At 36.8% G+C, this 15783-nt stretch overlaps 1 protein-coding gene across 2 annotated transcripts in view; it reads right to left on the bottom strand.

Moving 5' to 3' along the window:
* The window catches only part of LOC150078514 (serine/threonine-protein kinase STK11-like), a 272273-nt gene that overhangs the window by 76110 nt on the left and 180380 nt on the right, over positions 1–15783 (bottom strand). For both annotated transcript variants that reach the window (XM_090385158.1, XM_090385159.1), the window contains exon 6: positions 14946–15003. In XM_090385158.1, the coding sequence (XP_090241284.1) occupies positions 14946–15003 (58 nt within the window). The remainder of the gene's footprint in view (positions 1–14945; positions 15004–15783) is intronic.

Raw genomic sequence — 15783 nt, 5'->3', positions numbered from 1 at the left:
ACCTCTTACAAACTCTCTCCACTCTCTGTCTCACAGCCATTCTGTTCCTGCCACGTGCCTTTCCTGTAGATACTTCCATGGGCACTGTTTTCTTATGAATTGGCTTTTAATTCCCCCTCTAACTTCCAAACCAGTTGGAACATGTGATGCAACCAGTCAACATACATTTACTGTCAACTTTTTTCCTCCCCATTTATTCCTTCAACTTCCACTTTCTCGAACTAACTCCCTTCACATGTACTCCCGGAAAATTAAAATCTATAGAAATTCAAGTCTAATGTCAAGTATTTTCTTTCACCTTTTCAACCTGCAAATCACGTACGGTACTAAATACTACAAGTTCCAATCCTTTCGTTTTTGGGCTTTTCATTTAAAAAAAAAAAATTATACAGTTCATCGATTCATACCCTCCAAGAATTTGTACTTCCCTGAATTTATTCAACCTATCCACTTCCACAACAACAGATAGAAGCCTGCTCCAACAATCAACCACCCACTGGCTGAAGAAAAACTTTCACATCTATCCTGCAACTATCATTCATGCATACTCTTGTGTGTGTGAATTCTCAGCAAGTTTTCTCAATCCATCCATGCCTTTAAACACCTCAATCAGATCTCCTTGCAGGTGCCGATGCCTAGTCTCATAACACATTTGCAGAAGTGAAGTCTTTCCTAGAAGACTTCACTTCTAGAAGGGAACAAAAGAGAATCCTTTTGTTCCCTTCACCAGTCTGGTTGCTCTTCTCAGCACCCATTCCAGCATATTAACAGTGGTATCATGGTTTGGGGAGGGGTGTTTTCTTGGACATCACTGGGTCCCCTCATACACACTGAATATATCCTCACTGCCAGATCCTACCTTGGCATTGTTTTGGACCAAATTTTGCCTAACGTGGTGACCATGTATCCAGATGGCAGTGGACTCTTAATAAGACAATGCTCTGCATGACAATGCCCACTTGTGCAAGAATGGTTCAAGAATCATGTCCAAGCATTTTTTGCACTCTCTTGGCCTGATCCCCCTCCCCAACTTCAATCCCACTAACATATGTGAGATGTGGTGGAATGCAGCATTTACTCACTCCATTGCCAAACTCTGCAACTTCCTTCGGTCCAGCTGGTCCAGCATACCTAAAGATACCTTCTGCAGTCTTGTGGAGTTAATGTTACACTGTGTGCAAGCAGTGATTATGGGGAGAGGTGATCCAATATGCTAGTAGATAGGTAGTCATAATATTTTGATTCATGAGTGTATATGTTAAAGCATCTAAAGATGGCTATGGAGATTTTTAATGGTAAAAAAAAAAAAAAAAAATACAAATAAGAAAACATGCCTAGTATGAATAAACATTTTACTATGTATATGTTTGCACATTCTTATTTAATCAATTGTATTATTTTTTTCCCATTTTTCAAAAAATGGCTAGGAAAACTACGCAGCCATTTTTTAAAATTAAAATATCCACAGCGTCATGGCCATTCAGAATTTACACATGTTTATAAAAACTTCTTTTTACAGGTCCCGAATCAAACATGAAAGAACAGCCCACATGTTATGAAACACAAACAAAGTAAGAGGGGGCATTTTTATAGTAAAAGAAGTAAAAAATTCAAAAAATGTGAATGATTATGTAGCTACGGCAGTTTGAATTTTCAACAATGGCTATGGAATTTTCAACAGTAAAAAAATAAAAAATAAATAAGAATAAGAAAAAAACAAAACAAAAACACTCAGTAAAATATTTTTTCATATTAGATATGTGTTCACTTATTTATTTATGTTTTACAATTTTATTATTTTTTAGATTCAGAACTCCAGAACCATTTTTAAAAATTAAAATAGTCAGAGCTCTGTAACCATTTAGAATTGGACAGTTAATTGAACTTTTTTACTTGTCATTCGGTCAGTACAATTTAGAAATACCTGGCATATTCTAAGTTGAAATATGTGCACATACATAGTGCTAAATTTTGATGTACTTAATAATTTTATAAACTTGAGGCTAAGGTCCTCCAAGGTTCAGTTCTTTCCCCCACTCTTTTCCTCTTGTATATTAATGACCTTCTTCCATTGACTGGAAATCCTATCCATAGTTTTGCCGATGATAGCACATTGCATTCCACTTTCCATTTTGAGAAACCTTGTACTGCTCAATCAGCTTCAATTTCTCGAAAATCTGCTACCAATTCCTTAAATGCCGATCTTCAGGTAATTCTCCAGTGGGGCAAAGACAACTTAGTTGATTTCAACCCTTCTAAAACTCAGTCTTGTCTTAAATCTCGCAAAGAGGATTCTTCTGCTCCTATGCTTATCTTTAGTGACACTCCGATTTCTAGGCAAAATGATATATCTCTTTTGGGGATTACCCTGACTTCTAATCTCTCTTGGCACAAGCACATTACAATTATTGCTTCCTCTGCATCTAAAAAACTTGGTTTTCTCTTTCGCTCTCGGCGTTACTTTTCTTCCAAACAGCTGCTCACTCTGTATAAATCCCAAATCCACCCTGCCATGGAATATTGTTCCCTCATCTGGGGTAGTGCTCCCAAACCCTCTCTCAGGCCTCTTGATTCCATTCAGAAGAGGGCAGTTAGGTTAATTAATGATTCATCTCTAACAGAGTCTCTCCACTCGCATTCTCATAGACGTTCTGTCTCTGCTGCATGCCTCTTCTACACATATATTCCATGGGCACTGTTCTTCTGAATTGGCTTCTATAATTCCCACTCTCTCTCTCTTTCAAAACAGTCCGAACATGTGCCGCCGCCACCAGCCAACATCCATTTACTGTCCAACTTCAAACCCACAGAACCAACTTTTCATCTTCCTCATTTATTCATTCAACTGCCATTTTCTGGAATAACCTTCCTTCACACGTATTTCCTGAAAATTACAATCTACAGAAGTTCAAGTCCAATGTCAACAAATATCTTCTTTCGTCCTCTCAACCTCCAACCCAAGCACGGTACTAAGTACTATAGGTTCTAATACCTCTCGTGTTTGGGGTTCACATAAAAAAAAAAAAAAAAAAAAGGTAAAGAAAGACGAGAAACGTCGGATAACTTACACGGAAAATTAGTTTCCCAACGCTGGACTCTAGCGCTGCTCACTCGGTAAACAGACGGTAGGTGTTATAGGCCTGGAGACGAAATTGAGAAGGATATATTGATTGACAGGTAGGCGTGGCAAAGGTGAAATGATTGGTGGTGGGTGTGACAGACGACAAGCTACTGTGTAGTCATTGGTTGGCATTATAATGTGTATTTATGAGTAAAGAACGGTGCATAATAGTTTTATGATGAATGGTAAACAGGTAACAGTAGTGATGACTCTTTTAAAGATGGAAGAAATTTGTAAGGAAAATAAAACATTGGTAGATTTTTTCATGAAAACTAAATTAATAAAAGTTTCGTTCTGTTCATTTTTATGTTCTTCATTATGTTTTTTCTCATTATTAAAAGCAGATTTTTGGAGTTCATGAGTGTTTTTACTACACTGTTGATTCAGGTTTGGTTACGAAAAAAGGAAAAGGTTTCTTTATTTTTCGTTATATTTCATAACCTGACCTTAAAAATAAAAGTACAGTAATAAAAAATTAATATTTTGTTAATAAACAATTTATGCACTAGTCCACCCATGATTCTAAAGAATAATGATTAGCTTACCCCCTCCATTTCAGGAGAGCTTCAAGCCCCCATAGGATTCAAGTGGGATTCAGTTAACCTGACCTTTTTTCACCATTAGGGCATATTATTGAACAAAAAAATAAAAATACAGTCATAAAAAAAAAATTTTTTTATGAATATATTTCTAAATATGACTGTGATTCTAAAGAAAAAAGGTTAGTCCTCCGTAGCCGAGTGGTCAGGAGCGGGAGTGCAGTAGCACACGCTCTTTGAGTAGACCGGGGTTCAAGCCCCTGACTGCTAAATACAATTGATCTGCCAACCCGCACTGGGCCAGCGTGGCAGATTATGGTCCATTTCCCTCAGCATGAATTGTTGAGGAGGCTTCCATCCTGCAGTGGGTTGATAATGGCTGCAGTTTACCTTTTTTTTTTTTACCCCCTCCACTTCGGGAGGGGATCAAGCTCCCATGGAATTCAAGTAGAAGTAACCTTTTTTTTTTTTTTTTTTTTTTTTTTGTTTTTATGTAAACCCCAAACATGAGGTGTTAGAACTTATAGTACTTAGTACCGTGCTTGGGTTGGAAGTTGAGAAGACGAAAGAAGATATTTGTTGACATTGGACTTGAACTTCTGTAGACTGTAATTTTCAGGAAATACGTATGAAGGAAGGTTGTTCCAGAAAACGGCAGTTGAATGAATAAACGAGGAAGATGAAAAGTTGATTCTGTGAGTTTGAAGTTGGACAGTAAATGGATGTTGGCTGATGGCAGCACGTGTTCGGACTGTTTTGAAACAGAGAGAGAATTATAGAAGCTAATTCAGAAGAGCAGTGCCCATGGAAGTATCTGTAGAAGAGGCATGCAGCAGAAACAGTACGTCTATGAGAAAGCGAGCGCAGAGACTGTTAGAGATGAGTCATTAATTAACCTAACCGCCCTCTTCTGAATGGAATCAAAAAGCCTGAGAGAGGTTTTGGGGGCACCACCCCAGATGAGGGAACAATATTCCATGGCAATGTGGATTTGGGATTTATACAGAGTGAGCAGCTGTTTGGAAGAAAAGTAACGCTGAGAGCGAAACAGAAAACCAAGTTTTTTAGATGCAGAAGAAGCAATATTTGTAATGTGCTTGTGCCAAGAGAGAGATTAGAAGTCAGGGTAATCCCCAAAAGAGATATATCATTTTGCCTAGAAATTGGAGTGTCACTAAAGTTAAGCATAGGAGCAGAAGAATCCTTTTTGTGAGATATAAGACAAGACTGAGTTTTAGAAGGGTTGAAATCAACTGAGTTGTCTTTGCCCCACTGGAGAATTACCTGAAGATCGGCATTTAAGGAACTGGTAGCAGATTTTCGAGTTGAAGCTGATTGAGCAGGACAAGGTTTCTCAAAATGGAAAGTGGAATGCAATGTGCTATCATCAGCAAAACTATGGATAGGATTTCCAGTCAATGGAAGAAGGTCATTAATATACAAAAGGAAAAGAGTGGGGGAAAGAACTGAACCTTGGGGGACACCGGCATTAGTGAAGAAGTTAGAAGACAGAGAGCCATGTACCATCACCCTCAGTGAGCGATCAGAGAGAAAACTGGATAACCAATTACTAAAAACAGTTGGCAAACCATAAGATGGAAGCTTGTTTAGAAGACCTTTATGCCAAACACGATCAAAAGCCTTTGAGATGTCAAGAGCAACTACGTGTGTTTCACCGAACCTTTCCATTGAATTAGTCCATAAATGGGTAACATAAGCCAGAATATCACCAGTGAATCGACACTGACGGAATCCATACTGGCGATTGTTGATCAGACAGAAGGTTTCTAGGTAGTTTAAAATTTGGCGGTTAATTGATTTCTCCATTACTTTAGAAAGAGTAGAAGTAATTCTACTCTTTCTAAAGATAATTGGATGGGAGGGATTTGTCACCCTTTTGAGGAACTGGCTGGATATGAGCAAATTTCTAAACAGAAGGAAAAACACCTTGTAATAAGAAAGTAAATAAAGGCGGCAAAGAATTGGGGTAAGTTCAGGAGCACAGGTTTTGAGAACAAGTGGAGAAATACCATCGGGACCTGGAGCTTTCTTAACATCAAGATTCGTCAAAATCCTTCTGACATCCTTTTGACGGAAGATCACAGGAGGCATTGAATGGAGCGTGTTGGAAATAGTGGGAGGTGTTTTACCAAGATCGTTAATGCATGAGTTGAAAGAAAAATGGGATGCTACCAGGTCAGCTTTATCCTTGACTGAAGTGACAACAGAACCATCTGGTTTGGACAGAGGTGGGAGCAGAGATGGGCAAAAGTTGTGGCCAATAGCTTTGGCAAGAGACCAGAATGATCAGCTACCATTAGGGCAAGAAGCAAGTTTTCTACTCTTAGCCTGTTCAAACTCTAGTTTGGACTGGTTAATAACTGCTTTACAATTGTTGCGAGCTTTGGTGTAGGCAGAAAATGAAACTGGAGAATTAGAAACAAGCCAATTATGATATGCAACAGTCTTCTCTTGAACAGCCTTAGCACATTTATTGGAAAATCAAGGTTTAGATAAAGGACGAGATTTTAAAGTGGAGTGTGGGATAAAGGATTCCATTCCTGCAAGAATAATTTCACTGACACGATCTGAGCAAACGTTGACATCAGAAGTTTTGAAACAGTAATCCGACCAAGGAAAAGAAGAAAAGAAGTCTCGCAGGTCATCCCATTTTGCATTCTTGTAATGCCAAACAACACGAGGTTGGGAATAGCCATAAGATAAAGGTTCCATTGGAGAAGAGACAGTCACCAAGTTGTGATCTGAAGTGCCTAAAGGACCTCTCACTTCAACCGTGTACTTAGAAGGGTTGTTTGTGAGAAAAAGATCAAGCATATTGGCTGTATGATTAGGATTGTCCGGTATTCTTGTAGGTAAATGAACATTCTGTGCAAGATCATTAGTAATTGCAAAAGCCTCAGCATCTCGACCAGCTCGGTCAGTGTGACTAGAAAACAAGCGCCAGCTCGAGTTGTGAACATTAAAATCACCAAGGAATATTACCTCATTGTTAGGAAAGTTGGACTGGAGAAAGTCAAGTTGCAAAGAGAGGAAGTCAAAGAGCTCCAAGTGATTAGTGGAGTTGGGAGAACAGTAGAGAATATAGATGAATTTGACACAATGAGGTAGAGAGATTTGAAGCCAGAGAAGATCAAAGAGAGGAGATTCCAAATTGACAAGTCTCTGACAGCAAATATCGGAACAGACATATGCACAAGTACCACCTTTGAGGCAAAAAGAATCATACAGCGAATAATTTGGGCATCTGAGATGAGCAGTAGTTGAATCAACCGATAACTGAGATTCTGTCAGAAAACGTACATGTGGTTTGGCAGACTGCAAGTGGAAATGGACATCGTTTAGATTAGAATTGAGACCACGTATATTTGTGAAATGAATTAGGAAGTGCTTGAGAGGTTTAGATCTTTTCGCAGATAAGCTTGCTCTATTGGTTTGACAATTCATGGTGTATTCAATAGTAAGAAAAAGTGGGTGGGACATGCTGTATGAAGTAATGAAATTTTTGGATATGGCGTACACATGGCAAGAATATACCCAGATCCTTGACATAACATGGCCTCGACAATGCTCCCCGCATACACACTACTCGGACTCCCTCCAGTCACTATCTGGCAGAGTAGAGGTAGCAAGATTATACACTAGCTGATCCGGAAGCCTCCTAGAAAGTTACCAATAGGTTCGGTCCGGTGTACTAACTAGCGGCTGGCCTGCGAACACCGTTTTAGAGCTGTACCCTCGAAATGTAAGGAATATTGGATCTTGCCACGACGTTCATCATAACCTCAAAAGTCATCAATCATAATGCATGATGGAAGAGATGGGGAAGGGTTGACCGGAACTTAGCTCTAGAGACTAAACATGGGTTCCACCACTTCAAGCCTCCAATAAGCAAAGTAGTGGTATTGCACCGGTTGATGAGGGTCATCTACCACCTAGTACTGCCTGGTAACATAGAGGGGCGGCATTCCTCCATGTTGTGTGGGCGCCACACCTCGACCCCTGCTTATGTTGGTTCACACCTGGATGGTCACTTACCATGTACTTGTGCATGGAGGTTATACCCAGGATTGCTAACAGTCCCACCATTGTGAAGGTGCAAGCAGAGGATTTGGCTGTCACAGACTGTCCGGACTTTGCCGAAATTGGGTCTACTTGACTTGAGTGTTACCCAAATATCAGTTCCATCAGCATTTTAGACTCACAGGTAGCAAGTACAGCTTGTCTGGCATATCTGAGAGAATGTCTGTGACACCTCAAGGACCCAGACCTTGAGGTTGTTACAGACAAACCTGACCTTTTTCACCATTATGGAAAGCGTTCATTAGGGCAAGTTACCATTAGTGCTTCTGAGTGCTACTAAAGTGATACTAAACCAATATTATCGTGTGTTGTGGTCACGCACCAATCAGCACATCGTTTGCCACACCTATCTGTCAATCAATATATCATTCTCAACTTTGCTCCAGACCAATAGCACCTACCGTCTGTTTACCGAGCGAGCAGCGTTAGAGTGCCTTATCAGGAAACTAATTTTCCACATAAGTTATCCGATGTTTCTCGCCATTACCGTGTTGGCTTTCTTTACCTTCGCCAAACTTGAAAGTGGAAGAGGTTACTAAATTTTTGCATTTTTATTTTATAAAAAATTGCACTTAATAAATAATGCAATACATTAATAAAGGTTCAAGCACTGGTATATTCCAGCCAAAGTAAAAAAAAAGAAAACTTTGTTAAGAAAAAAAAAATTAACCATGGTGTCTGTCAGACCCCATGTCTCACCCCCTTTCTTATCAATGCTTTGTCACTGCAATCATATTTTCCCTATATCATATTTTTTAAGTTAAGATATAAGCAATTGCTTATTTCTGCACAGACAGGTGGATAGATTTCAATTTTATTTTTTTAGATCTGCACATTTTGAAATGTGGGTTATGGCAAAGAAGTGGTATTGACAAGGAAATGTTTTTCCTTGTGTACCTGGTTCCTTGAAGTGCAATCACATGCAAGAAGGGCTTTTTTTTTATTCATAAATTTCAAAAAATGAAAATTTCAAGGCTAGTAATGGATGAATTGACAAAATGAAAAAGTGCTATGGAATTATATATTTGTCCTTAAGTAGTGAAAGACCTCCTAGTAATATTGGTGCTGTAGAATCTCAGTGTAAATTATTCAAAAGATAAGTGATCTGAGTCCTAAAACAGTTTACAACACTGACAAGACAAGCTTTTTTTTTTTTTTTTTTTTTTGTGATTATGTGACTTGAAGTAAAGGTTCAGGTCACACAATCACCAAAGATTGAGTGATGATCATGTCGGTGTAAATTCACTGTAAGGCACAAATTACATTTAGTGATGGAAAAATCACAGACACCATGGGGTTTCAAAAATTTTCTGCTCCCTTCCTTATTTCTGCAGAGGCTACTAGAAAGGGTAGGTAAAATGGAGAATTATTTGCAAATGGTTTCACTCTGAATTTGTTCTATCCATAAAAGTACTTCAATAAGAAATAGAAATTCCAGAAAATAGTCTGTTAATTTTTCATAATGCACTAAATCATCCAGATGTAAATGAATTGCAAAGTGATGATGGCAACCTTTTAATACTGTTTCCTCTTCCTCCTCCTCCCATTGCGCACCTCTACGGTTGCCAGTTGACCAAAATGTGAAACTGGCAATCATATTAGAGTAATATGAAAATCTTTTTCATGTAATGGCATAAACTGAAAATACCAAAACTACATTTAAAAAAAAAATCCAAAGATGTATTGTTTTATCCTACCAAATCCTGGGATTCCATATTGGGGGATTCATTCAGTCAATGTCCTCCCCACACTGCCTCTACTGACACCTTGCCTACCCCTGTGGGTGATATAGCATGGGATGATGGTGATGCTGGCTGCAGCTTGTCTGCCCAGTGTGAGATTTTCTTTAAAACTGATTGCTTGATAGCAAAAACCCTTCCTCACATAAAGCACTCTGACCTTTAATCCCCTCTAAATACCCAGAACATTCCCTTCCCTAAAACTTTGCCTGATGGGAGACTGTATGCAGGGGTATCCCTTCTCTACCCTATTCTTCCAATTCTTGGCGGAAATTGTCTTCCATATAAATATGGGGCACAGCAGGGGGGGAAAGGGTAAGATCGATTGCAGTACTAGTACCTATAGAGAGAGAGAGAGAGAGAGAGAGAGAGAGAGAGAGAGAGAGAGAGAGAGAGAGAGAGAGAGAGATATGTAGGTGATCCATTGTTGAACAGGGATAAACTGTTGTTATTTTCAGTTTTTCCATTGCATGGCCTCTTTGTTCTTTATCTGGATTTCCCCATAGATGATGTGCATTTTGATTCCCTGAAAAAATATACATGTATTGGGGGGGGGGGGAGGCTGTGTAGCTAGTTCATCTTATAATTCAAACTATATATTTTGGTATGGGAGTAAATACAGAGAGCAGATTGTAATGTGTATATCTATTGCTATTTAGATAGCTACTACTTCCAACGATGTGGTTAATTAAATCTATTGAACTGGTACATGCAAACTAGTTAAAACTGCTGCTACACTTGTACTGATTCTATCTTTTCCTGTGAAAAATAATGTTATGTATACATACTACATCATGTGGTTTATGTCATCTTACATTAGCATTATTAGAGGCATATGATGCAAGAAAGCAAGCTTATACAGAATCAGCAAAAAAAAATTCTCCATTACACCATTCACTCCAAATGTTTGTCTAGTTCTGCCTTAAACTTATTTAAGTTGTTGACCTCCACTACAACAGATGGAAGTTTGTTCCAACTATCAACTACCCACTGGCTAAAGGCAAATTTCCGCACATCTATTCTACAATTATCTTTTCTCAATTGGAATTTATGTCTCCTTAGGTGAGCAATCTGAGCAAGAGAAAGAAACCCATTAGCATTGAGCTTGCTTAAACCATTCAAGGCCTTATACACCTCAATTAGATCACCTCGCAGAATGCGATCTAATCCAGTGATCTAATCCAGAAGCTGCAATTTGCAGAACTTAAGCCTTCCTTGGTAACACCAACTCTTTGTTCCACTCACCAATCTCATTGCCCTTCTCTGTACTCATTCCATCAGCTCTACATCTTCCTAAAATGAGGCCTCCAGACTTGTATACAGTATTCAAGGCGTGGCCTGACCATTGCCTTATACCAAGCAACAATCACCTCCTTATGCCTGCTAGCAAAATTCCTGTATATCATTGACAAAACACCATGAGCTACACTTGCAACCTGTCTGCACTGCTCAGAAAACTTCATATCTGACTGCACAATTACCCCCAGGTCCTTTTCATTCTCTCCTACCCTGAGTTTGGTACCACCCAGTTGATACGTTAATCTGGGGTTACTGCTATCCATATGCAGGCAGTACTTTACATCTGTCAATGTTAAACTTCAGTTGCCACCTCTCGGCACATCTGTTCAACTTTTTGAGATCCTGTTGCAGTAGTGTACTATCATTACTGTCATTAACAACCCTTCTTATCATCTGCAAACTTAGACATTAAGACACGTAGCCGAGTGGTCAGGAGCGGGAGTGCAGTAGCACACGCTCTTTGAGTAGACCGGGGTTCAAGCCCCAGACTGCTGAATACAGTCGATCTGCCAACCCACACTGGACCAGCGTGGCAGATTATGGTCCATTTCCCTCAGCATGAATTGTTGAGGAGGCTTCCATCCTGCAGTGGGTTGATAATGGCTGCACTTTACCTTTTTTTTACCATCATCAATATCATTGATAAATACAATTCGATAATTGTAGATTTCTTAAAATACTAATATAATTGACTCAATATGATAGCATAGCTTAATTTATTACGGTACTCACCCTTTTTTTTATAATCTGCAAATTGATGTTTGAATAGGATGGATGATAATTTTAATTTAAATTAGGATTAAGTAAGTTGGGGTTTTAAAAACAGAAGTTAAAATATGCGCAAGGAAGTAGAAGTGCACATCTTCGTCCTTGGTTGTCAATATTAAAGTTGAAAATAAATGGTTAATAATGGAGGCCAATAGCCATAACAAGTGGCTTTCGTTATCCACGTCTTCAGTTGGCAATGATGGGTTGAGAGTAAACGCATGTATTTAAGAAAGCTAAGTTCCCATTATGCTCCTAGTTACATGTGGAAATCTCAGGTGCATGAGATTCCAAGCCGGTGCAATGTTGTAAGGTAGTTTGGTATTTAATACTTGGAGATTGGAATGGCGACGGAACCATTCTATGACTAGAGCTTCATATTGGAAAATTTTAAAACTGGATTTTAATTTGATAATGGGAATGGCTGAGTACACTAAGGGGGTGTGATTGTGAGATTGAACATGTGATGCTAGTTCTGTGTTGGTTTGGCCTGTCTTAAAACTATTGTAGTGGTAGTATGCACGTGTGTTTGATGTTTTAATAGAACCATATTTTGAAGTTGTGCTACCAATGTAACATGCACTGCAGTTAGGTTGACATTTCATTAGGTAAATAATATTGTTCATATCGCTGATATGATATTTTTGTGTGTCTTTGTATGATTTAAATAATGAGCCAAGTTTATTATAAGTTGAGAATGTGAGGGTGATGTCAGTACCTTTGAATATGTGGTGGAACTGATTGCAAAAATTACTATGGTAAGGTAGGATAATACATAAATTTTTATTAGCGGTGTGTTTGGGTGGATTGCTAATATTATTTTGGAGGGTGAAAATGGTTTGTTGAATTAATTGAGTGGGGTACCTTCTAGATATGAATTTTGTTGTAAGACATTGAAGTTCATAGTTTACAGTTTCAGTTCTACACAAAATGATCTTAACTATGAACTTCAATATCTTACAACAAAATTAATAAAAAGTAATTAGTTTATGTTTAAACAATGATTGATTTATCCAAAAAAATGAAAACATAGCCTGTAAAATCAAGCAAATTATAATAATAGAGAAATTATTAATGACTTACAAATGTTAAAGAACGTTTATTCTTCATCATCATCATTGACTAAAAAATGCACACTCGTTGATCACTTATTATTGGCTCGGCACTCGTTGGTTTGTTGCACAAGGAGTAGTCTTCAGAAATGCTTCAAGAGGCGTTTGTTTCCAAGATAATCTTCTATTTTCTTTATAAATTTCAATAGAAGCATAAGGATTTTTTTTACAGAACGCACAAATTGCAACTAACATGATTTGCGTGGAGTAACAAGTTTACGAAGATTTAAAAAAAAAGGAATGAAGAGAAGATTCCGAAAATGTATTTATGTTTTTTATATAACTGAAGATTTCAATAAAGGGGAAACACATTTCACCATAATAATGCAAAAAAACCTCACAATTCCAGCTATCGGTATTTTCGCAAATGCAATAACATCAAGTTTACTACCCGTTTATAATTGCTTTCAGTAACAGTAAACTGGAAAGTGCAAATTGTTTTTATTGTTTTATGGTCGTGACCTCCAGAAATGTGCTTTAGAAAAATGTCACAAAGGCATTCAAAATTAGTTCTTATAACAGAACATATCATAACAATGAAAGTGTAGTGCATTTTAGTGATTTAAATTGGCAACTAATACAATTTGCACTATATAAACGACCTTTAAGAGAGTTATATAGCAAAAATTTCAAATTCCGAGGTCATGGAACAAATTACCAAAAAACAATGTGTTATTGGGTTCACATTACGATATTTTCACGATACGATGGTGTCTCTGGAATGGATTAATATTGTAAAGCTGGGTACACGGTATTGTATAGCTACGCGCGTGGTTTGAAATGCGGTATTTATGAATGTTTAACATTCATTTTTTGCAATTAATGTTCATATTATCGATTTTGTTGATACTTGATATTTTGAAAAAAAAAAAAAAAAATCTCATAAACCCGGGAACTCGTAAAGCGAGAACTGCCTCTATACATAAAATATGTTTTTGTATTATAATCTCACAAATTCAAACATTTTAGTAATTCAAATATCCTTATATTAATCAGTTCAGATTACTAGAATTGTACTATATTACTAAAACTGTGATACCTAAAATTATCTTAAACTCGCAAACAAGACTTAAGTTGGCTCAATAATATAACAGTGATTTAGTTCATAATTATATAATAATCTCCCATTAAAACTGTTTCTTTGTACTAGGGAGGGGAATCATTTGTAATTTTAAGTTCCCCAGAAATTGGGGTTTTTTCGTCCAGCAAACAGGCAAATCAACCAGAGAACACACACAATTTATAGAAAAATAAATATATGGGTAGATGTAAGAAATTACGGGTGGCCCAAATATAATAATTTGAATTTGTAATTTTAAGTTAGTTTAGCAAAATAAGAAAAATATTTAAATTTATAGCTGAATACATTTTCTAACTAAATACTTTGTATTATAATAATTTCAGTTAAGCAAGCAGCCCTGCCTCCAAATGTCACTGAATATTCAGTAACTTAAATCTTTTGTCTTGCCTATTCACCTACTGAACTGCAACACAGCATCAATACTGCCCAACTACTTCATTACACCCTTTCTATTTCATAGAAAGGCAGTATTAAAGTGGTCACTTAGTATTAACTTGTAGAAGTAATAGATAAAATTAATAGGAAGATTTTTTATTTTACTTTATTTAAACACAGGTGCTACATTAACATTGCTTCCTTGTGTTTTTCTATTTGATACATGCAATGTGTATGTGTGTACATACATATGTTTGCTTTTCCTATCCAGACTCTACATACCATGTATAGAATACCACAAATAAATTAACCAACTAATTACAATGAATTACAATTAATATTTACTTTCAAATCATACACACAGGTTGCTTCCATAGCCCATAACAAGAGTAGTAGATATTTTCTGAAAGGCAAGAATATATTCTCGAAATAATATTCAAGATTATTCAGTGTTACCCGTGGTAAGCATTAACTTTAGATCTCAACTAAATTGAAATGTTCCAGGATAAATCAAAAAATTTCTTCATATCCTGGTATCATAATGAATACAAAGTTCAATACAAGATACTTAAAAAACAGTAAAAATGACTATGGATAAGAAACTATTCACTAATGTGTGAAAGCCAATGAACTATACATTATTAAAAAGCAAAGCATTATGATATCTAGATAAATTTTTGGTAACATTTGTGAACATGCATCATGCTGCATGCATGCACACACACACATGTAGCCATAATTAAAATAATAGGTCATTTTTTTAATTTTTTAAATAGGTCATTTAAAAAATTAAAAAAAAAAAAAAAAACTTACTCATGTTCCCTGATTTGCTGAAGTGTTAGTCTATCTTTTGGATCCTTCTGAAGCATTCCTTTAAAAAACATTACTGTTAAAACTCTTATAATTTATATTTGAGATAAATGCACTTAAATTTCCACTGAAACTATAAAAATAATTTATTTGATGTTAACCTATGAATCCACTGGAATTATTTGTATTCATGCAATATACTGTTATACTTATTTGCAATTGAACTACAGTAAAAGTCTGTTGTAATCACAGTAAATAAAGAAAAAAAATTTCATTAAGTTCATTACAGTTCAATGGATCAGATCTGAAATAAAAAAAGTCCTCTTAATTGACCTTTACTGGATTAACCAATGCTCCCTCTTCCCTATCTAAAGCATACAGCAACTGCAGTGTGTCTTAGGTCCTGTATGCTTGTGGTTAGTGTAGTAACTTCATGCTCACCTGTTGTGTTATGTTTCCTGAGAGGTCAGTTGTTACTGTTCATGAAGGACAAGTATTGTTTTTAGAGGACTTTATAATAGTTTCAACAAGTACAATCATTAACTCTATTTAGCAATCATGTGGACTTGAACACAGTCCACTCAAATGAGTGTACAAATATTGCACTCTCGTGCTGGACCACTTGGCTACATTGGGCTACTGTGTGTTTGTTCTGAACTATGTCTCCACCGTTAAAATTATTTGCTATTGCAAATACAGTAGGCAAATTAATTAAATATTATGTAAATTAATAAAATATAGGTGAGAAAAGAAAGAGAATTGTTTCTATGAAAACCTAAGTTGGATACTCTGAAAAACTCAATACAGGTGAGTCTATAAAAACTGCTATTGTTGTTGTTGT

The sequence above is a fragment of the Mastigoproctus giganteus genome, chromosome 11, assembly GCF_048544385.1.
Source record: "Mastigoproctus giganteus isolate SK-2022 chromosome 11, ASM4854438v1, whole genome shotgun sequence".
NCBI classification, from domain to species: domain Eukaryota; kingdom Metazoa; phylum Arthropoda; class Arachnida; order Uropygi; family Thelyphonidae; genus Mastigoproctus; species Mastigoproctus giganteus.
The sequence above is the reverse complement of the archived record's forward strand: the minus strand, read 5'-3'. Positions and strand labels throughout refer to the sequence as shown.